This window comes from Temnothorax nylanderi, unplaced genomic scaffold (assembly GCF_030848795.1).
Source record: "Temnothorax nylanderi isolate EJ_2023f unplaced genomic scaffold, tnyl_v1.0 TNYL_tig0691_pilon, whole genome shotgun sequence".
Lineage (NCBI taxonomy): Eukaryota > Metazoa > Arthropoda > Insecta > Hymenoptera > Formicidae > Temnothorax > Temnothorax nylanderi.
Window position 1 is genome coordinate 2,466 of NW_027249753.1, and position 24,172 is coordinate 26,637.

General features: G+C 39.5%; 2 protein-coding genes across 4 annotated transcripts; both read left to right on the forward strand.

Annotated features, from left to right (window-relative positions):
- The first annotated feature begins 2,939 nt into the window (after positions 1-2,939).
- LOC139784858 (E3 SUMO-protein ligase ZNF451) lies at positions 2,940-6,081 on the forward strand. Its single transcript, XM_071724033.1, has 6 exons — positions 2,940-3,363; positions 3,776-3,968; positions 4,044-4,183; positions 4,256-4,418; positions 4,604-4,858; positions 5,053-6,081. Exons 1-6 carry the CDS (start codon positions 3,272-3,274, stop codon positions 5,188-5,190), a joined length of 981 nt encoding a protein of 326 aa, XP_071580134.1. The 5' UTR covers positions 2,940-3,271; the 3' UTR covers positions 5,191-6,081.
- A 129-nt stretch (positions 6,082-6,210) lies between these two features.
- Positions 6,211-23,366, forward strand: Bugz (Bub3 interacting GLEBS and Zinc finger domain protein). 3 transcript variants are annotated; one of them, XR_011721703.1, is made up of 7 exons: positions 6,211-6,499; positions 7,947-8,073; positions 8,154-8,557; positions 9,425-9,785; positions 9,921-10,389; positions 11,530-11,611; positions 15,409-23,366. XR_011721703.1 is itself a non-coding variant. In XM_071724031.1 (6 exons), the coding sequence occupies exons 1-6, from the start codon at positions 6,459-6,461 to the stop codon at positions 15,522-15,524; spliced, it is 1,518 nt and encodes a 505-aa protein (XP_071580132.1). In that variant the 5' UTR covers positions 6,211-6,458; the 3' UTR covers positions 15,525-23,366. The 3 variants fall into 3 exon arrangements, 1 of the variants encoding a protein (XP_071580132.1); XR_011721702.1 differs by lacking the exon at positions 11,530-11,611 and having other exon boundaries at positions 15,409-19,116; positions 19,205-23,366; XM_071724031.1 differs by lacking the exon at positions 11,530-11,611.
- The last annotated feature ends 806 nt before the right edge of the window (positions 23,367-24,172 follow it).

The following is a 24,172-nucleotide window of genomic DNA, read 5'->3' on the forward strand; positions in this document are numbered from 1 at the left end:
GAAGGGATAATAAATTTCCCGCACAAATATTCACATTAGCACAATATTGTGTTAATGTGAATATTTCATGCACTCGCAAGCGAACATAATTTAAATTTCGATAATTACATCTCATTACTACATATTGTATGTCATCCTTCCAAAATTATTTTATAGTGTATTAAAAATATAAATATAAATATTATTTCCTCAAAATCAAATGCTCAAATTAAAATTGATAAACTTTTTTAAAATAATCGCTACAAGAAATTTTTCGGTTTCGCGAGATAACATTTATTGGATCTCACGTCATATTTTAACTAGTATAAAAACCAATTTCCAATACATATGGATAGACTGTAAAAGTTTATTCTAAAATTGGTGCGTTATAAAAACAAAATAATTTCAACTAGTGATCGAGAACATACACGATTTTGTAAAATAGATTACATATGGATTATATGTTAAGTTGTATACTAAATAATTAAAATGTTACAAGGCACTCCTTTATTTTCGATCGTAATATATGTTAAAAATATCTCTAATATATTGCATATATATTTGCACCAATTATATAATATTTAATCCTGAAAGATATTTAAGAAAAGGAAAGATGTGTGGGAGATAAAACAAAGTATTTGTTACTCAGTAACAAATATTATGTAATATTATGTATTAAATCAATTTATACGATTCATCCAGGATTAAATGTTAAATCCTAATCTGTTCCAGTTCATTTTGAGACAACGGATCTATGAAATATAATATTGCGTATATGTAATAATTTATTGTCGTAATTTAGTATACAAGTGTCTCAGTAATATATTTAATGTAATTTTCACAGATCTGTTACCTCAATTATAAAAATTTACCCATCACTTACCGACCGAAGCGCAACAGCGGAATAATTCTGCAACGTCGCTACGATGATACTGTAACATACGAACATAAAATTCAAATTAAAGATGAAGCTCTCAAAATGATCGCGGACATTTCAAAAGATAATTCTAATGTGCCTCTAATTCGCCTTTCAATAAAATATTTAGCAATACAATTATCTATTTTCCGAATAAAGTCTTTATAAAAGTAAAATTTTAGATAATTTCTCTTTCTCTAATTATTTCTAACTTATCGAAATAAGACAATCCGAATAAGTGGGAAAAAACTATTAATTTTATGTAGATAAGAGATGATACTCACTCCAAGGTTGCTCCGTCGAAGTCCGATGTCTCTCTCAGACCTAGACCTCCTTCTCCTTTCAGAACGTCAGGTCTTCTCTTCTTTCTTCTCCTCTCACAGCACAGGACACTAGCGAGAAATTTAACACTCGCGGATATTAAACTACAATCGCGCGACTAATATATCAGTAAAAGTCTTATCGCGCGATACTGTATACGGCACTCCCGTTTATAAAGCCCATGAAAAGATATTCCGTCGCCGTAATATTCTTCAAATGGGCTTTGAGAAAGTCCTTTAGTCCGATTACTTGAACGGCACTACCGAAGCAAACGCGACGAACCGGCTGCGGTTCGTTTATTCAATTAAATCGGCGGACGAGGGTACGTTAGCTTCCCCGTCTTTGGATTTTTATCCAAGCAGAACAAGAGAGTTTTGCTTGGGTAACATCCTCAAGATACTGGGACTTCCCACCTCGCCAAGGTCGTACCCATGGGAAGGAAGTACTTTACTGTGTAATAAAATCAAGTTATCGATATATAAATATGGATAGATATGTTACGAAAAATTAGAATAAAATTGAACATAATTAATAATTGTCTTTTTCTTATTAAATAAATATTAATAAAAAAATAATTTTAAAAAATAAAATAATTTAAACAATTTAAAAAATTATTACAAAATAATTTGATAATTTACAGGTACGATGCGCAGCAACTAACAATAAGTAATAACCATATATCGATAGTTGTAACGTCCGATATCTCAAGTTTCTTCCTTTTTTCGAATTTATTCGTTGCACTCACGGTTGCACTTGAGTTAATTGTAGCTGATATAATGCTCCTAAAGATATAACTCCTGAATCTCGGAACTATTTTCTCGAATTCACTCGCGACTCTGTAAAACGCAGATGTCAAATTAAAAGTTAACATTTGACACATTTCACTATAGTTAGCATGACGGTGCTTTTTCGTACAGATTTCATCACGAACAATAATGCGCGCCGCGTACAAAAAAAAGCAACACTGATCAGACCGCGTGCTAGTCCCGATATCATTTCCCGAAATATTTTAACATTTTCTAACATGGATTTTTCCTACAAATTCAAAAGAGTCGCGATTGTCCCGTTCCGCGTTTATCACTGCGTTACGGTAATGGCGACGAAATGTTCGAAGGTGTCGACAACACGGCGCGCTACTACGTGAATCGAGTGGACGATTAGTAAAGACACGCGGTTGATATTAATCAAAAACACAATTAAAATTAAATATCGCACGCACAGTACGGTATCATGCACGTAAGTCTCACAAATGTATAACTGACATAACTGTACTATTAATACCTTGCACAACGATGAGGAGTCGCGACTGCGTGTCGCTTAATTTTTATGCGGCACGAAATATACGAAAATAAGAAATATTAACGAACGTATTAACGAGCGTTTGTATCACGGCGTGCTATTACTTGAATCACATCGCGATTTCACATTGTCACTCAGCTCTCTTTTCGCTCTTCGAAATAAGAATCAAAGATAATTAAATCACGACAATTCCGCGGCACAGCGTTCAAAGCACGGCACGAGATAAATGCATGAATGCCACATTCGAGAGTCTGAATTAGGCAGAATTATGCATACCGTAATTACCGTACGTTTCTCTTGCGAATGAATTCAAGAATCGAGGGGTTGTCTCTGCCTCCAAACTCCAAACAGCCCAAACGCGCGTTCGCCGCGTTTATTTGTGCGCCGCGTGTCGGTTAGATGGCGCGTCCTTTCGACGCGATTAAAATGGCCGAAAATTGATTTTTTACCGTGTTCGTCCCCCGATCGCGATTCCCCTTTCTCACGCTCGCGGGGTCACAGGTGTCTCGCCAACAACGAGTGGACGAAGCGGCGACGGCGGACGTCGGCGGTCGGCGGACGTTCGATCGGCCGATCGTGACAGTTCGCGGTAATTTCGCTTCGAATCTCGGCGAATACCGCGCGCGATCTTGACGCTCCGATCAGTGTCTCCACTCCAGTGCAGGCTCCAGCTGACTCCAGCTAGTCCAGCTCCAGCTCCGCGTGGATCTCGCCCGTTGCCCGCCCTTCCCCGTTCTCGCGTACCCCGAGCGCCAAATGAGTACCCGGAGGAGTATGCGGGGCCAACACAATTGCGTTCTGTGCGACTCGAAGCTCGACTCCAAGGAGGCATTGCAGGAACATTTTAGGTACGCCTCGTCGTCAAGTCATAACCAAGTCGAGAGGTTCATGAGATTCACGGTCAGTCGGAGTCGGTCAATAATCGTGATTCCGCGACGTTGTCGTTGTCGGCGATATTTTCCACGTGCGTGGACGAAGAGCGATCCGAGGCGATGATTCGAACCGTCCAAAACATTGGACACACGCGCGCATACATACGAGTTGTTGGTATGCCGGTAGGAGGTAGTAGATTCCTTGGAGATGGAAAATCTGGCCTTAGAATCAATTTATTGCTTTATTATTCAATTTGTTGCAGGAGAAAATTTAGACTTTTTGGCTCTCTGTGCCTTTTATTATTTTGAACTATTTTCTATGTGCAAATTTATTAGTCGTTATCTGTATTTTAAGTAAGTTTTTCATCTTTTGTCACGTCTGACACAGGAAACATGCAAATAAGGAGATAGACATGCGTGGGCTGCCGATGAGAAGCAGAACCAAGGTAGACACTCAGTGCGACATATGTAATCAGTCTTTTGATTCGATACCGGCAACGATAAGGCACAGGTTTAAGGTACACTCCAATTCGTCGACCAAGTTCTATTGTTCCTATTGTGGAATGCAGTTTCCTCTAAAGGTAAACACTTTACAGCACTTCTTTTTGTCTTTTTGTCTCCTGCTTCTGTAATAATCTCGCGAAAATCTTGTTCAGAATCACAGGGATAATCATCAAATGTCGCATGACGCGACTGAAAGCGAGAATAAAGATCTGCATAGAAAATGCGAAGAGTGCAACGTGATATTCTACAACGAGAAGGCACTGAATTACCATCATCGTTCCTTTCATAAAAGGTAGCGTTTTATCGATCCACCTTTGAGAACGCATATTTCTGAAATTATCTGACTGGCTGTACTGTTTTTCAGAATGGTATACATGTTTCAACCGATAGCCACTCCTCCGCCCAGCAACAAGATCAAATTGAACTCTATGAACGACGCGTTGAGCGTATATTATTGTCATTTGTGCGGCGTCGAGTACGTTGTAAAGTTCAACTTGCAACAGCACCTAGAGAAGATGCACACGGAAGTAAGAAAGATAAATATATTACAATATAGAGATATATTTTGAAAGTTGCCATTTGCTGTTTTAAATGTAAATGAAAATATAAATGATTATAAAAACCATTAATTAAAGAATGTGATCGAGTAATTCTGACATAACTCTGTGCGTTTGAAAACTCAGATATCTTTCTACAATGCATTGTTTCGCAGAAAGAAAGGGAGTCTATGCCGGAGGATTTGATCAAGTGTACGGTGTGCGCAGCCTTGTTTTGCAACAAGAAGGCTTACAATGTTCACAATAATTACCATCAGCCGGATGATTTATACGTAACTTCCGAACAACAGAGAATGCAGACAGTGACCAAAATTGATCAGGACTTCGACATTAGGAGAGTGGAATCTACGGCTGAGAAATATATACCGCGATCTAATCTATTTAAGAGGACGATTAAGGAGAGGACAAAGGTAAACCATAGTTTCACACCCTTAATTCTTTTGGTTTTATATATATATATATATATATATATATATATATATATAACAGAGATTTTATATAAAATCTCTGCATAACTTGAAATAATACAATATAAAATACGAACTTACAACTTAATATATGAATGCAACAAGATTTAAGTTAACATGATAAAATGTAAATTTAGCCAGACAAAATGCCGAAGACAGAAATTAAGATAGAGATAAAGAGAGAGAGGTCCATATCCTTGGATGATCATGTGAGTACCATCGAGTCCAGCGATTCCGAAAGCGACGTCCCGTTGGAGCAAAGAATCGCCAGCTAACGGAGGTTTTTCTTTCCGATCACAAAAGATTATCCCTATCTCTGCCTCGAGGGAACTTTGTTATACGAGAGATTTACAAACTACAGCTGCAATCGTGATAGTTGTCAAATCTGATTTCGAGCTTTCTCTTTACAATTGTTATTATATATGCATATTATACAAGTTAGGGAGATGTGACATTGTAGAATGGCAGTTGTATATTCTTTTATGTTGTTTGTGGCACGGATTGCGTTTAAAAATTACAATTGTAATAACTGAATGTTATTGACTAATTATGAATGTGAAGTACTGGACGAAATTTTATAGTAGGAAGAGAGTAATTACGACAATTTGCTAATTAATTCTTGAATAATTGTGTAGATGTGTGTTTATGTATATTACACTAAATATATATATACATACACCACATATACAGGGTGTCTAATAAGTACCGTGTCACCTCTCGTGGACAGCTTTCAGTGTCACGCGTGTCGCTCGTGTCGTTCACAGAGACCTCCCAACGCCTCATCGCGCGCGTAGCAAAAACACTGGGCTGTTTTTTCTCGTCGAATCGCATGGACGCACACTGATGTGTGGATCTTTAATTGAGAAAACTTACAAATCGATAAAAGACTTTTTTATTCAGTTTAACGTGCTCTATCTACCTACGAAAGGTAGCAGGTGACACGGTAATTACCAGACACCCTGTGCATAGATACATTATATATATTTATATACTGCGTTTGAGATGAAAGATATCTTCTGAGCATGATTGGTTATATTTTTTTATTTCTTTATTACGGTGTGCATGTTTAATGCGCGATACGAACACGTTTTATTTGCTGTTTCCTCGTCCTTTTCACGCAATTTGTATCAAATTTTTATGTACAAATATATATATATATACATATACGTATAGATTATAGATCCATAAATTGAGAGTAGTATCGCTTTCGATTCCCGTTGCGTGATCCGACTAATTTGTAATTTCTAAAATTCCCGCCATCCCTAGGAAAACTTGTCCGTCAGGGAATTCACCAGATTCCCCTAGGCCTTAGAATCTTGAGGCGCGCCACGTTGGCGACTTCCGGCGTCGGGCGCCACGGAAAAGACGTACTACGGCGGCCATTTTGCATTATCGGTTTTCGCGTGAGTGCGTGTGTGCGTGTGTGTAGTGTTACGACTGCCGACGTCTTCTGTCCTCTTGCGCCGCGTATATACTTGGCACGTCGAGGGATCGTTTTGCGGAGCAGGGTCACCGAAGTAGCGACAAGTAATCCGGCGGGAAGATGGGCCGCAAGAAGAAGAAGCAGTCGAGACCCTGGTGCTGGTATCCTTTTTGTTTCCTCCCAGGAAAACGGCGGCGACGACGATGACGACGACCTGCAGCGGTCGCCTTTACGTAACCGTATTTTTCGACCGCGACGTTAGCCGCGCGATCGCGCGGCGAGAAACGATCGCGATCGGCCGGTGATTTATGCGGCGGGTGACGATCTGTCCCTCACGCCCCAGGACGAAACCCGCATCGGTGTGGCGAGCGCGGCGTCCGCGGAAGGCGGGGAAATCGATACGCGATTTTCTCGCGACACGCGACATCTCTGTGTGTATGTGTACGTGAGAGAGCGCAGCTGTTCCACCGTCCCCGCGTTCACGCGGCACGTTACGCCGATGATGTAACGGGTACGAGGGGCTTCCGCGCGGAACTCGCGGAAGCGGCTGAGTCGAGGGACGGATCGATGTTTCCTGTCCCCACGAAATTAGGGATAATCATCCAAGTCCGTTTGCTATTGCCGAACTGGCTGCGCTAGTTCAGAGTTTATCTTTCTCCTTCCAATGTGGAGTAAGAAAGATCAACTTTGAAATAGTGCAGCCCGTTCAGCAGTAGAAAACAGATCCTTTGTATCTTAGAGTCTGTTTTCTATTGCTGAACTGACTGCGCTAGTTCAGAGTTGATCTTTTTTATTCCACATTGGAAGGAAAGAGAATAAACTCTAAACTAGTGCAGCTAGTTCAGCAATAGAAAACAGATCCATAGATTCGGGTGGTTCTTCTGCGTAGGTTTTCTGCTTAATTTTTTTCAGCTGGTTATTTATCACAGTTTTCATGTGGGCTAATTGAAAGTATAGATGATTTCTTCAGTGATTCGTAAAAAAGGTTTAAACACCGAGAGATCTTTAAATTAAATTTAAGCTTTCCGTAAAGAATTTACTGGGGAGAATCAATGGAATTTATTTTGTAAAATCATGAATAATCTATGAATGTCTTTGTGACAAGCAGTTAGAAGTCGGAAGGATACGTAGCTTTGTAGCGACTCGCTTTGAGCAGTGTTCAATCTATAAATTGAATGAAAAGCTTCCATGTGGATAAGTCGAGATACATTTGGAATTTGTTTTGTCATATTATACGAGTCATCTTTCAAGTTATTTATTTATTTAGCTGTTTGAATTATAAAAACTTGAAGGAAAGATTTTATCTGTAATTGTTTACAAGATTGGCTTAAATATAAATAATACATATTTTTCTGAATTTAGAGTTAAAACTTTGTTAAGCAAAACTTTTATTTTAAAAATTAAAGATAATTTTGAAGAAGCCTAATTTTAAGGGACAATTCTTCATTTTTTTATGTTCTATTTTATTTTTATTTTCTTGTAAGTTATGAATTTTTTTAGGTTTATTATTTGTGACGTTACTTACCTAAGAGACTTGACTTGATACATAAAAACTAGCTATTATTTAAATCTCATTCTGTAAATTTCCTTAATGCCATACTTCAAAAGGTATTGCAACCGTGAATTCGAGGACGAGAAGATCCTTATTCAACATCAGAAGGCAAAGCACTTCAAATGTCATATCTGTCACAAGAAGCTATACACTGGACCAGGGCTTAGCATACATTGTATGCAGGTAAACAAAATTACATGCTTATTATGTTTATGTTTTATTTGCTTAATATTTCAAGATTAACACAAGTCCCATCTTCACAGGTACACAAGGAGGCGATAGACAAGGTACCGAATTCATTGCCAAATCGTAGCAATATCGAGATAGAGATTTATGGAATGGAGGGCATACCACCGAATGACGCAAAGGAGCACGAGAGACAGCGAAATGGTGGGAGACCTGGCTCGCCATCGTCCGGCGAGGATGAGCCGGTACAGAAAAAGGCGAAACCCGAGGGTCTGTTAGGTTCTGCGCCAGGTGCGATGCCTGGTATGGGGGGCGGTCTACCAGGGATGCCACCGCAGCCAGGTATGCCGCCGCTACCTGGTATGGCACCCCACCCAGGTATGGCGCCACATCATGGTATGCCGCCACATCCTGGTATGCCTCCCATGCATCCCATGATGCCGATGGGCCACGTAGGACCTCCATTCATGGGGCATTCAGGGTATGTATTTCTTGATTAACTATATACTATTATACCTCAAGTGTATTCGTATTAATTTCACTTTTTAAATTTTTATTTCTTTTTGACTGTGGATTTTCAACTACTCAGTATTATAGTTTATCTAGAATCCGATAGAATCAAGTACAAATTATAATGTTTTATAGATTTTTAAATGCCTCTTTGTCTTCATATTTCAGCAATAATATATAACAATAATCTTCTATCTTTCTTCGTGAGGGCTAATTACAGCCATAGACAAAATTATTAGGCACCCTTGTTTCTTCTGAATATCTTGAAATTAATGTTTTCTGTTTACATGTTGTTTTTATCCTTATTGATCTTGTGAATGGTTCAAACAGTTGAGGTACAAAGTCCATTATCTTATTTATCTTATTTCGATTTTGATTAATACGGACGCAATTATTTCCATTTTACAAGCAATTGCTAGACTTTTTTTGTCTGTAGGCAGTGAACAGACAAAAAGTCTAGCAATTGCTTGTGAAATGGAAATAATCGCGCCCGAAATACAGAGTAAACAGTTTTCTGAATAATATTGCTGTTCCCCTAAGAAAGGTAATGGATTTTGTACCTCAATTATTTGAATCATTCACAAGGCCAATAGGATGAAAACAACAAAAAGCTTTACGCTCATTCAGTTCTAAGATATTCAGAAGAAAAAGGGTGCCTAATAATTTCGCCAATGGCTGTAGTCCAGTAAACATTCTTCATGTTAAGTAACCTTTATCTCTTTTTTCGTATTTTTCCATAAACGATTAATAGTCCTTAACACAAATGTTCGTTTTAAAGAATGCAAATAACGAATTGTAATTGAACTTTTTTACAAAACTCACTTTTTTTCTTTTCTAGCATGATGCCCGGCATGTCGGGCATGCCTTCCGGGATGCAGCCGCCAGTTTCAGGCGCATCAATGCCGCCACGTCCGCTATTCCCGAGCGCCGCTGCATCAGTCTCGACAGTGGCGTCATCGACGGCGGCGTCGGTTACCGGATCTGCACCTCTTGGCACAGATTTCAAGCCGATCACATCGGTGGCCAGTGGCGGTTCCATAGGCCCAGTAAAGCCGACATTCCCCGCGTACAGTAGCGCTGGCGAATCCGCTGGCGTTAACACCGGCAATAGTCTCGTCAGCGGCGATCAGAAAGTAAATCTTATCGCGACCACCGGGGCCGCCAGTAAGATCATTCATCCTCCAGAAGATCTCAGTCTAGTAAGTTTTAATTTTTATTTTTCACATAAAAATTTAAAAAATAAGTAGAAATATTTGGTATTCTGAAAATAGTCCTTTTAAACAATGGAAATCGCTAAAATAAAATAGATTTTAAACAAAGAATTCGTCTTTTAGGAGGAAATTAGGGCAAGACTGCCAAAGTATCAACGTCGACAAACCGATGAATCTGGACGATCGACACAAGCGGAAGCAGCAGCGGCGGTGGCGGCGGCGGTGAGCCAGCAACAGCAGGTCGCCGCCATGCAACAAGCTCAGCAGCAGCAAGCAGTGCAGCAGCAGCAGCAACAACAGCAGCAGGCGCAGCAACAGCAGCAAGCGGCTGCAAATGTGGCGGCGGCCGCGTTTCAGGCGGATCAGCAGCAGCGACAGCACCAGGCGGCGGCATTGAACGCACTGCAGCAACAGCAACAGAGGTTCCAGCGGCCGCCGCAGACGGTCATGGTACCGGCCTCAGCCGCAGCAATGCCAGTTAGCTCGGTTGCGTTGATGGCTCCCCTAATGCGGCCCACCATGACCCTAGCCGCACCTGCTCTTATTCATGGAGGTAACATGATGCGACCGCCCCCCATGGGCCTGCCGCCAGGTAAGTGTCAGCGGGTTTGAGCTTTACGAAAAACTCTACCCGCCACCCCCTTTACCCCGCACCTCCACCCCACCCCTACGTACTTGACGAACAGATCTGCCCTGCTGTCTTTTTTGTCCCCTCTTGTCGTTGAAATTTGGAAATTTCCCTCTTGGTACTTTTTTGACGATTTCTTTACAATTACCCCCGCACCGCCCCTCCCCCCTTACCGGCTGTTGAAGATAATAACTTTAATTGGCGCACAAGAATAAATCGTATCGCGATTAGGTTTTCTTTTTTTTCTTTTTTATCACGCGTAAAACTTTAGATAAAGTATATTGAATTGAAAGTCTCTTGCCCCGTTTCGAAAACGATCTCCCTAGGAATGTCCTCTTAAACTTTTTTTGCTTCAAGGATATCGCAGACCCATAATCTAACAATCGATTTGCTACGTTGTATTAATGTAGAAAAAAGCGTTTTCGATGGAGCGTTCATATTTAACGACAATTCAGTCATTAATTATCGAGAATTTAAATTTTTCAATGTCTCGCGCGATACGTTGAATTAAGCAGATTCTTTTCAGGCAGTGATTGAGTAGCTTCTTATTGAGCAATTTTCAATTCATCGACTTCAGATTCCATCGGAAATGCGATGTATTTTATCCTTATACTTCGTGAACACAACCCTGAATGTATCACCTTTACCCAGTCCTACTCGGTCGATGGCCGGGAGAGAATTTTTTTGTCTACGAATGAGGAAGAGAAAATGTCGGAATATTAACCAAACAATACTTTGCCTTAGTTTAATTCGGTTACACGTTGCACTGCACTAGTTATTCATGACAACAGCCACTTTTATCCTTTGAAAAAGAAAACTTACTTAAAGAGAGACAACGAGAGCGTTGAGACAAATAAACAAGAAACAGACTTGACATTTAGGGGGAAGGGGTCAGAAAAATTGACGACGTGCGCGAAATTGCGTATATACCACTGACTCGAAACGGCAAAGAGAAAGAAAACCGAGGCGGGAAGAATATCGTGACTATTCAGATAGAAACTATAGAGATCAAGATTTCTCGACCGAATGATACGCCACAGAATCTCGACGACACAGCGTCTTGTAGTCCTTGTTCGTTTATACGTTTTAACGGTGCGTTTGCAGGGCGCCCGGTCACTCCTCGATGAGTGTCGAACGAACCCAGTCTGGTTACTAAAACCGTGTTTTACAATACAAGCGCTACAAGGTTGGTCCTTAGCAATTAGCATGCGGTGACATGGCCTATATCTATATACATATATATATCTATATATATATATCTTGTTATATTTATTATTCTTATATATTGTTGATTAATCTTGTCATCATTGTCATTAATACACCTACATGTATGCGCATATACGTGATATATATATAGTGACTCCCGAAAACTCAGAATGACGGTGTAGGAAACTGTTTCGAGTAGCTTTCGCGAGCCACCGTGTATATATTTCTGTATATTCGTAATCTTTTATCACTGGGCAGGTGGGTCGAGCGGCCAACGACACGTTCCTTCTTCCATCTTAACTCCAGTTTCTTCAACAGATTTGCAACACATTTGAACACTTGTTGAACAATTTGACTTTTCCGATTTGAGAATGCCTACCGTAGATTAAAGTAACAAGAGTCGGTATTGGAAAATATATAGAGAGTAGCTGTATCGCTGAATGATCGCTCCCATATCAGATTGATCAAAACATGAATCCGATATATTGAAGTTATTATGTATGATTAATGCACATGCAGACTAATAAATAGTAGAAATAATTGAGACAGAACAATAAGCATCAGTCTTAACTGCATTGATATGAACTATTAAAGAAAATTACTGCACTTTTTATTCGCTAAGATTCCACGATATTATTATTAAATCCATAATCGTTACACACAAATTACAACAATCATTTTATCATTTCTTTGTTATTGTTTGATTACTACTCGATATAGAGAATGTCGATAATTATTTAATCGAATTAATCTTCAAAATTTTATCGTAAGAAGTAATTTTATATGATGAATTACTTAGTACCTTTACTTTTCAAAAATATTAAATAATTCAATGGATTTTTTCCCCATCGATCGTTCACTGATGCATCTATCCGATCACGTTTCTAAATTAATATTACCTTTACATCGTGACACTCGTTTTTCCATTCACGATTTCGCAGTTTTATACATTTTTTTTAAAATAATTTTTCTGCGACAATTTGATTCCTGTACAGCTCCTGGTACAGTTTATTATGCGAAAGATAAAGAGAGACTTTCCGGCCGCTCGGCCGTTACAACTTTTATACATCTCTTTCATGTATGATTTCTTTGTTTCTTTTCCGTTCCGTTTCTCAGCTTCTTTATTCACACTCTCTCGATTTAACCATGTTACTCTTCTTACGACTCACATATGCCATTATTTACCTCGCCAGCAGCCGTGTTACCATCTTGTTTCTTCAGTATTACTTATATATTATATATAGCTTGGAATCCTGGTGTTGTGATACAGTAGTGGAGAAACTGCTTCCTTGGGCACGGTACTGACAGTCGTTCGAAGTTGTCGTTCCAAAGTAATAAGAAACAAATGATAATTACAAACGATAATTATTTTTCTCTCGCGATCTGTCCCTTCCTTCTTCGCATTCGATTGATGATCATGTTCTGATAAGTCAGTCATCAACTGAAGTCGCTATAACTTCGACGATTTCAATATTTTGGCACTGCACAAAATATCGCAGATCTATCGAATCACTTTCCTATCCATGGATTCTCTGACTAATTTAATAATCACTTTTTCAACGACAATATGACGAAATTAATTATCTTTATTGAATGATCTTTATGAATAAGTAAGATTGCGAAGCTGAGCTTCTGAGATTTAAATAGTAGAACTCCGAAGTTTTGAGATTTAAACAAACGTCAAAAACTTTGTCCTTTAATTTCAAACAGACTTTCTTTTTCTCCAACAGATTTGCAATTTAAAAATTATCAAGATATCTGTTGACATTCAAAACTTGCTGTGTTCAAAGTACCAACTTGCGAAGAGCGAGGATATCTTTACTTAAAAAGAAATCGATTTCAAAATTGTTCGAAGAATTCCTGAGTGAAAAGTGACTTGAAAGAGATCTGAGATGCATTATAAAATATAAATTATGTTAAATGTAAATGGAATAGCACGGAACAAGATATCGTGAAGAGGGAAAGGATCGAATTGTGTTCTCACCGTGCTCGCCGGTGCATTTTATTTTATTTTATTTTATTTTTTCTCTCATGGAAAGTAAGAAACTAGCAACGAGAACGAACGTAATGTATCTCCCTCACACCATAGCCTAGCTTTTGTGTTACACAATGAAAGATTTTAGATAAATTGAGCTGAGCAACAGTAAGTAAACGACTTCACGTTACCTAGTATATCTCTCTTGCGTTCAATTCGAGGGTCCGTCCGATTAACATGATTTTTCTCTTTATTATGCCACGCGGATACTCGACGAGTATCGCCGAGTATCGCTGAAAACATACAAAAGAAAAAGCTAGAAGAAGATAGTGCAAGTAGAAGAAATTTGATGCTGATTTTTCTCGCGTCCGGATGATGCCTTCGAGAATTTCAAACCAATCATTTTACACTGCTCGATTGTTGTTAGAAGAAAAAAAAGGCAATGCCGTAGTTCGAGGACTTCTGAGTGACTAAGCGCGTTTTTGGCGGCGATGTCCTTGTTGGAAGAAGTCGACTGGCAGCTGAACGATCTTCCGTAAGCGGGCTTCCGTAAGAACATTTCGCAATGTCGTGCCGATGTTGCGCGTCTTCCTCCCCCCCCCCCCCCCCCGAGTGAGACTCGTTCCTTGTATGGTGTGAGGTTTTTCTCTGTGTGGTACCACCTTCTTGTCAGTTTTGTTTGTGACTTGTATTGCGTATGCGGCGCACTGCATGCTGAGCTGAGTTCTACGTACGTTATGTACCTATCGTATATACGCATATCTAGTTTGGCGATTCGTATTGATCAGATTGCTGGGTAGAACGTAGTACGTGAGCCGCCGAGAAACAAATCGGACCGGGTGGCACAGTCCTTCGGACTTTTACCTGGAGGAGAGACTCGCGTCGCGCGAAGAAGCGCGCTTCTCTTGCAGGTCGAACTCACGCTCGGCCGGCTAAAACGCTCATCTCGGCAATCGGAGACGATCGCACGAGAGAGAGCAAAGCGCGCTCCGATCGATCGCTGAATTAATATCTCGCGGACTTGTCCCGATACGTACTTATTTCTTTCGGTGCAATAATCGTTCGGCTGTCAGGCGACTTCCTTTTCAGCGGAACATGGGTCTGAGTTGTGGCATTCTTTGGATCTGAATAATTTATTATGATACAAGGATCGGATCAAGGAAGTTATAATTTAGACGCGTTGAATCAAATCTTATATGAAAAATTTAACTCAGTAATTAAGTAATAATACATTATATATAGGTCTCTTGAAGATATTTAATCTTTACCAAAATTTTTCAATTTTTATCTTTAAAAATTCTATTTTTTTTCAAGTTTTTTCACATTTTCTTATTTTTTAAACCAGATTATTTCGGAGGATTATTTCATTCCCTAATCCGTTGAAATTTTAAAATTTTATTTAAAGTGCCACGACGATTATGTGACTTATTTTGCGCTGAAGATCACGTAGTCCTCCAAAAACGAGCACGGTATACGACATAGTAACGGAAAAGAAATACAATAAGAAAATTGAAACTGCGCAATACGCAGGACCCATTATTACCTTGTAACGTGAACAGTCGCTACGTAAGTATACCTGGGGATCCCGATCCCCAATTAAAAGAGAGAGAATGAGAGAGAGAGAAAGAGAAAAAGATCCTATTACGGGATCCTGCGAACAAGACGTCGTCTCGTTCGGCGGCGTCGAAGCTCGAGTAATGAAAAGCACGTGTATGCCGCACGTGGGCAACGTACTGTTTTCTTTGCCCCCCCGCGAGATTCGATCGCGAGTTGTACTAATCTCCCGCTGCGTTGCTTTGCAGGCATGCACCTAGGGGCCCTACCACCGGGTGCCGCGATGCATCCGGCCTTCGCCGCTGCGCCGATGGGCTTTCCTGGGCCGATGCTGACGCCGATGATGCATCCGCGCTTCAGATGATCGCCCCCCATGGACGGGCCCAACCCCCCGCCGCTGCACTTCGTGCTGTGGGCCCGCCCCTAATTTTTCGCTGGGGTCTGGACCTGACCGAGGAAGAGACACGTAGAGTCACATACACAAACGAGAGAGGGAGAGAAAGAGAGAGAGAGAGAGAGAGAGAGAGAGAGAAAAGAGAAAAGAGAGATGAGAATGAGAGAGAAGGAAAGCAGGAAATAATCTGCATGGTAGAATTTGTTCCCCGTCAATTCTCTCACGATTTTTTTTCCTTTTTTTATTATATTGCTGAGAGACGGAGAAACAAAACAACACTGACAGGAAGAGAGAGAGAGAGAGAGAGAGAGAGAGAGAGAGAGAGAATGTGAGAGAAAAAGAGAGAATGGAAGGAAGAAAGAAAGAAAGAGAGAAACACACGCACTCACATAATGTCATCGATGTCTGAGAGGATTCCTTCGAAGAAATCGGGTGCGCGCTGGAAACGGTCAGCTCTTTCGTTTTTCTTCTACTTTATGCTACTTTGTGAAAACACAAACAAAAGGAAAACACGGACGCGAAACGTTAATCGTCCTCATCGACTGCGAGTTTGTGTGTGTGTGTATGCGCGCACCTACGCTACGTTGGTCGTGTGCCAGGTGAGCTAACAAACTCGAGCAAGTCTCATCGCCTTTTCTACGGAATGAAGTCAAAATAATCGCTCTGTAACAATACCGTCGTTTGCCCTGCGCGAAAACTCCAGCACGAACTGTCTGTCGACTTATCTCGCAGTCTTTTATTATGCATCGGACAACCATTGTATAGTACTAGTGGTATGTCCGTCGAGATTGCGTTTCTCATTCTCGTCGCGATGACGACAACGCGGCGCGCAAAAGACATTATCCCTCTCGTACGAGAAGAGTCAATCTGAGGATTTGGTGCGAGAGTTGGGTCCCGCAATTTGTGAGGTCAATTTAAAATGAGCCTTTAAAATGGGCCTTGCAAATTACGGATTTTACCGCTTTATTTCCGTGACGAATCCTCTAATCGTGAGTTCAAGGTAATTGTGACGCTGTTGAAATTTTCAATGACAAGAGCCTTTATGTGCAGTTCATTGAGTTCTTGATAATCCAGATCTGATTTTTCTCAGTTGTATAAAGCTTCCTAAACATAATTGTATAAATAATGCGCACTGGTATATTGTTATGAAATTTTAATTACTTGGAACGAGAAATTAATATAATTTAATACAATAAAATTTAAAAAATATTAAAAAAGCAGATATATTTCTTCGAAATACGAAATTTCTTGTTTTATTTTGCGCATTGTTACGTATAACACGCAATAATTAATTTTTATTATTGGCCTGAAGTCTTCAAACTATTTGTTGAAAAATCCAACTGAGTCACATTTATCCAGTAATGTCGTGTAAAATTGATAATTGACATCGCAGTTCTTCTCGGGAAATGATTATACCTTTAACAACAAAGTGCTACGCGCTTCCCCTCTTAAAGAAGTTTTCCTTTTTCGCGCATTCAGACCGTTTCCATCACGCGCTGTTCCCCTCAGCCTCCATGCACCTGCAGTATCCTCTTGGAAAGGCGCAATCGCGGATAAGGTGGCGCTTCACGCTGCAGCTGGATGATGATTCACTTGACTAACAATAAGTAGAACTCGAGATGAGAGAGCATTCTCGAGACAGTTTCGTTCCGTGACGTTTGAAATTTTTCTTTCTCGACTTGCCTCGAGTAAACTCGATGTAAGGATCTCCGGAGGGATTGAAGACGCGAAAATACTGTCCGACTCTTTTTTAAAAAGAGGAAACTGGATTTGAACTCACTTAATTATTTCAGCGAAAACACTCGAGAAAGGTTTATTTTATTTCAGTCTTTTGGGAATTTAAAAGTAAAATAACATGAATAATATAGGTTATATATAGATATTAATGATAATATATGGATATTTTAGAAGACTCGCGAGTAAGTTGAGAACCTGGTTTACAATTTGAGTCAGTTATCAAATCTAATTATTTATGACTTTGCTTTTTATTTAAAAAAATTTTTTTAATTTGGTTTGGGTCAATTTTACACAGCGCGTCTTCGATTTCTTCGTGATAGAATAGCGTGGTTTTTTTTCTTTTTTTTCTTAAGAATAGCTTAAATTCCTGATGATTTTCGTAACGACGAAAGGAAGTAGTGATGACGGAGAGTCTCGGTATAATAACACGTTTAACTTGACCAGTTCTCACCAAAATATTATAGAATCAAGAGCATAGATCAACGCAAAAGAGAGATCGGGTGTACAGTTTAAAACCTATTTGCTAGCCGCAGTGTGAAGATTCGGTCGCCTCAGGTTAGTCTGTCGCAAATTTTATTTTATTATTACTCCAAGTCGAGCCGAGGCACCCTCGCGACGAGCAGAGCCATAAAATTAATCTACTAAACAAAAAAATTGATTTTTTTTTAGTTTATTTTATTAATTTACAAAATTAATCTCCAGAACTTCCAAATTGCTGTCTGGATGAAAATTTTAATTAATTATTAATAAGGTCTTAATTTGAGAGAAAGATGACACCCGCAAATATATGCTAATTTCGCGATTTAAGATAAATGAAGATGTTTAGAAGAATGAATAACAAGTAATTTATATGTATAAAAAAGTCAAAGTAGAGTTTCAAGTAAGATTTACTTGCGAGGGTGATTAACTCGGCTAAAGAAAGCCCCCTTTTTCCCTTTTTGCCAAAGGAACAATGTTGGCGACGCATGAGTGAGTGGTAAGTACGGAGGGTGCTCACGGAATCGAACACCAGCTCTCCACACTCGACTCACGCCGTTTTCTTCACTCTTCCTTTATCTTCACGTCTCGCCGATTCTCATCGCCGATCGTAGAGCGTACCCAATCTCGCGGGCGGACTTTAACTCGTGATTTATTTGTCGTTATTCTGAAAATCCGCTTCTACTTCATTCCGTCTATAGACCTTCGAGCGCGAACTCGCGATTTGTTCGATAGCGTAGTCTTCATATATTTAGCCCTAATATAGCACTTGATATTGCATCTTGCTCTACGATCGGAATCAATTCCTTCTCGTCCTTTAACTTGGCGAACTTTCCCCACTCTGTCTACAAGACTCTTGGCACCTCCCGAACTTCTTTTATCTATTCTCTCGCGTCCGCCTTACATCTCTTACCTTATGTCTACTATACGCTCTTATTAGTTTCTACTCAGGGTGTCTATTGATAACGCTGACCGGAGTGTCCGTTTCTCCGCGAAATTTCCGTTGCTTATGTATCGTTAAGTCCACCTACAAGACACACTGTTCCTACAAAGCTGTAAGAGATATCGTCCTAACTTTTTACAATTAGTTGAAAATAATTGTATCGTTTTTAATGTCTTAGCGCAGTGGAAATATTTATCGGTGTCGATGTCGAGTTAATTTTAATCTTAAGTCATCGTTTGTCTCTTTCCGGAACTAGAACCAAACTAGAAGAAGAAAATAGATCGTATACTGGGATCGAGGGGGTCACACTCGGCGAGAGCGACTGCGTATCGATCGGCTTTATACCGACGCCGATTAATTTCCCAGTTCGGCTCGTCGTCGATCCCTTCTAGAGAAAGGGAGAAAGTAAATCAATTATTAATTTAGCAAAATTCGATGTGCGTGCCGTTTGTTGCGCGACCAAACTTAACTTTTCGGTCAACTTTCGTTCTAGGTTCAATCGATTGATCGTCCTCACGGACGAATAATCGATCCGAGATTTAAGCGAACGATAACGGAAGAATCGCCCGTGCATATCGTTCACGCCGTGATCGTTCGTAAACGTGGGCGCGGTGACGAAGACCCCCGATTGCTTCCTGTGTTGTTGTCTTCAGTAGGCACCCTGCTGCTGGTTCTCGTTCTTTCGACCACCACTCTCGCCCACCGTCATCGTCCGGTAGTGTACTACCGACGCCTCCTCGACCAAAAAAAAAAAAAGAAACAAAAAACAAAAAAAGAAAATACAGAAAAATAATAGAAATGAAAATGAAACAGCATTGAAAGCGCGCCGTACAACACGTGTACGTACCATAACATGATCTACGCATCGTTATTATAATTCCTTTATTTTTCAGGGGTTGTCTTTCCGAATCTCCCCCGCGAACACTCTGTCTACCGCTTAACTCTCTCGCTATATAACAGCGCCTCGTTCGCGACCATTCCGAGGGCCACCGGATTGTTGACTTGCTCAAGGATACAAGTAAAATTATTAAGATTTATATGACCATTGACAAACACGATTTTTCTTTTTTTTTTTCGTTAAGTGCCTGTTTAGATAAATATTTGGACTCGAGAGACGAGGCTTTCCAAAAGAATGAAAAATTGGAAACGAAAGTGGACGATTAATCCGTAGAGACTATATAACAGTTACGTGATATGATACCCGTTGTATTACGTAAAGCTGCCTTTGCATAATCGATCCACAAAAATTAAGCCGGGTTTTGGTTGCGCGATTTTTTCCCCCAAGAATATAGAAAAATAAAGATGGAAAATAATATGTGTAAATATATTATTTTTATATAATTATATGTTACATATATTTATATGTGTATATTATATAATTATATAAACACGATATATATAATTATTGAATGTGAAAAGAAGTGTTTCTATGAATTTGTAAATTTTATTATAAAATTGCGTAATTTTTTTTTAAGGATTTTGAGAATCGTGCGAATCAAACCCGGGGATGTCCTCGTTTTTCTTTCTTTGTTTTTTCCTTTTTATCTTTGTGAAGAGAGAAGCGCGTTTCACGCAAAGCCTCGCACTCCGGCGATTCGGCAGGACAATCTGACAGCAAAATTTTGAGATGTAGAAGTTCTGTTATTTATTGAGTGTCATATTATCGACATGTTCCGAATAAAATAAAGAAAACGTTCTGTGGAAAGCTCGAAAGTTTTGGGCATAGTCTGCTGTTCTGGGATATGTCGCCGTAGCGATCTCGCAATCGCAGTTCCTCAACTTGGCCGATCTCGCTTATGTGACAAAGTTGACGGAATCTCTCGCGCACGCGTCACATTTTTATAATTGTGCATAATCTAAATATATTATACGCTTTTGTATCTCGTTGTCTAAGTCAGGGATTGAAGAACGGTGTGATTTTTTTTCTCCCGATCACGATGTTATCGCTGGATCCGTATCCCAGAATTGCGGGCGACAGCCACATATTGTTTCAACCAATCACAGCAATCTCATCGCTGTTGGACCTAATCGGTCCCTTGCCTCAAGGCAGGCGATTGTTTGGACCTACCGTCCTAGAGTCGAGGCAACCGAGTCGCAACCTCCCGATTTTCTATGGTCGAAATCGCATACCGACCTGGAAGAAAAGCGAACGAGCTCTCCTCTGTGATTTTCAATTTTCAGTTTTGAAATTCCAAGTAGGAGGCTGGAAGAAAATCGCAGAAGCGAAAATCGTGTTTAAGAGAAAGCGAGTAGATTTTTATTTCTGATCGATTTTTATTTTATTTAAAAATTAATGTTATCGCGTTTCGATTTAGTGTATAATTCGAAGTTATTGATCTTTTTACAGCATTAATATATTTTTATATCTATCTTATTATATTAGTTGTCAGTGTAGCTTCCTTTATATATACAATGTTTTACGCGATAAAATTCAAATATATTTTTGCTTACACGTTTTCTTCCAGACAACGGCTTGATTCGGCTTTTCAAATTGCATTAGGATCGAAGAAAAAAAAAATCTGGGAGAGTGACGGTTCTCGGCTTGGCGGACGCGTGGCTGGACCGAGAAACAATATTAATAATCGGTTAATGAATCGCGGGTAAATCGTATTAACCGATCGATCGTTCGGAACGTCGAAACGAGAGAAGATTGTGTTCATATATGTAGAGCGATACAATTAGCACGTATCTCTTTTGTCGACGAATTTTAATCCTTTCAAGACGCTTTCTGATCGCTTGGCTTCTGTAGACACGCATCCCTGAATAACACTACGATTGGCAATTATTTAAGTATTATCTAAGCGTTTTTAACTTCTGTCTAGTGGAGTCCGAGTCTTTTTTCAAATCTCTAGAACTAATATTTAAATTCTAAAGAGAAGGAATATAGATTTTATTTTATTTACCGCTATTCTTATTCGAACGTTGCATTTATTTTCCATTACTTATTTTTATTTTATTAATCTTCTAGGAAGAAGAAGCATTTTTCAAAATACGATCAAATGAACAGATCTAAGAAAGTTTATATTGAGATGAGGATATTAAATCCCTAATCAATGGTTAAAAATATTATTCTGGGCTAGTGATCTGGCAATTATTAATTATAGCATTTCTGTAATATTATTATCATCATTTCGTAACTCAAAAAATTATTAATTTAATTTCCAAATTATTAATTTTTTAAAATTTGCCATATCTTTTTTTATTATTTTATTTACCGCATTGTCTCTAAAGTGTCGAAAGGATTAATAATGCATAATTGCAACCCTGCGGCTGTACCGTCGAATAATCGTGAATGTTTTCAAAATTGCCTGCACTCGAAATTTCACTCTTCTTTTTTTTTTCTTCTCGAATTGACGGCAAAATTTGCAAGAATTTCGCGGCTCTCGTTTTCGACAGTTCGATCGTATCGTAGAATGCTTAGCTGGTTCTCTTTCTATATATATATATATATATAATATATATATTATATGTGTATACCGATATCGTCCTGTATCCCTTGCGCTCGCGCGCAAGGACCTCGTCTCCCTGCCCCCGTTCCCTTTTTAATATCCTTACGCCCCCCTTTACGCTAATAATGTCTTTACACTTGGTGACAGCGGATGCACGATATTCGCTCTCGTGGGGATCGCTTTTGCTCGACGAACCGGTAACACGGTCGCTCTTTGTCATCCTAATACTATTATCCCGCGGCTCGGTCCATTCGGGAATAAAACGCGCCTGTTCAGGATCATTCCAACGTCTCTCTCCCTCGTCGTCTCAGGGTATCGTAATGATCGGCTGTCATTTTATAGCGAGATTAAAATAAATAAAAATCGGCCGATCTGTTAATTGTCCGGGCATCCAATATCAGTTTTTTATTTTTTTACTTGGATGAGTTTCTATTCTTGTTACGACTTTCGTAATCACATCACTTTGCTGTAGAATAATTAAGAGGAAATTGAGATAAAATCAATATATACTATTTTAATATTTTGATTCTCGAATAAATTTTTATCTATCGTGATTTTATTTCAATATAATTTTTCATAACCCAAGTAACAATTTAATAATTTTTTAGGAAGTATAATTCCAGCAAATTTGATCTTAAATGTTTCAGCTATTTTGCTTGTCGGTGAGATCCGCGCGAATCGCGTGCATGAATTTTCCGTTGCAAGAGTTTAACGATGCGTCGCCGAGGTGTTTTATCGCGTGCTCACTTAGGCATTTAACGGCGCGATGTTCTAAGCCGCTTAGCCAACATCGCTTAATAAACACAACGATGTATTAGAGAGCCGATTTACGCGCAATTTCAACGGCCACTTTAACTTGGACGTGCTGAAAGAAAAAAGAAGGCGCTTCGCGAGAAAGCGAGGCCGACTTTTCGCGTTCGTTTAGCGAGAGGAGGGCGATTTTTCGGATCCAAGGAAAGAGACGAAAGTCTCTCGTCTCTGCTCGTCGCCTTTATTTCCGAAGCAAGGACCGACCGCGGGGGCTCTAGACGTAGCTTTCTATCCTTCTACAACCTTGTTGTTTTCAGCCGACTGCGTTACGAGCAGAACGGACAATAATGATCGAGGAAAAGAAAGAGAGGGATATGAGAAAAAAAAGTAGCGAAGTGACACGAGTGTGTGTATCCATTCAGACTGATCAATAAAATCAATTCGAACGAGAAAGAACACCGAGCGATTTTGCGATCGAAGTCGCGGCAAATCGATTGAAAGAGTCGGAAGGGAGAAAAGAAAGATAGAGGTTGATCGAAGTGAAAAGATTTTAGGAGGAATCAGGCTGTGACTTCGAGCGTAACAACGCTCGTCTATTTTATTTTCTACGTGATCCTTGACCATAAGAGAGTGTTTCACCGTGTTAAATGTAGTCCTAGCGTAACAAGTGGAATCTAATTGAATAAATCAGATTAGATCCACAATTGAGTGAACTGAATTGAACAAATAAAAAAAAATAGAATTATATTTAAATTGAATAGAATAAATTGAATTTAGTTTGCGATTAAAGAACGATCGAATGAAATTCGTTATTAAGTAGAATAAATTAAATTAAGTTAATTAAAGTAAGAGAATCGAATCAAGTCGAAGACTGCGTTACGTAAGACTCGTAATTATGAGAATTGAATTGGATTGAGAAAAACAATAACGAATTTTATCGTCTCGCGCGAATGGAGCTATAATTAAATCAAGCCTGCGTAGTTCGCGCGGGACCTCTTACGAGGCTCAGGGAAAAAAGATCGCTCTGATAACTCGACTTGATATAACTTAACTAGATAATCTCTCCTGCGAAAGTGGTTCAGCGGTAACTTTCTATGAGGCCCGCGGTTTCTCATCGCTTTCGCGTTCATTTCCCTTCCTTTCTCGTCGGAAAATAATTTCTGCGATTATGGAAATTTATGGGATGATTTTCATTTCTGTCGACCAGCAGAAATCTTATTGACGATGTATCGCGCGTTATGCTCTAGGTGAAAAGTTTAGTG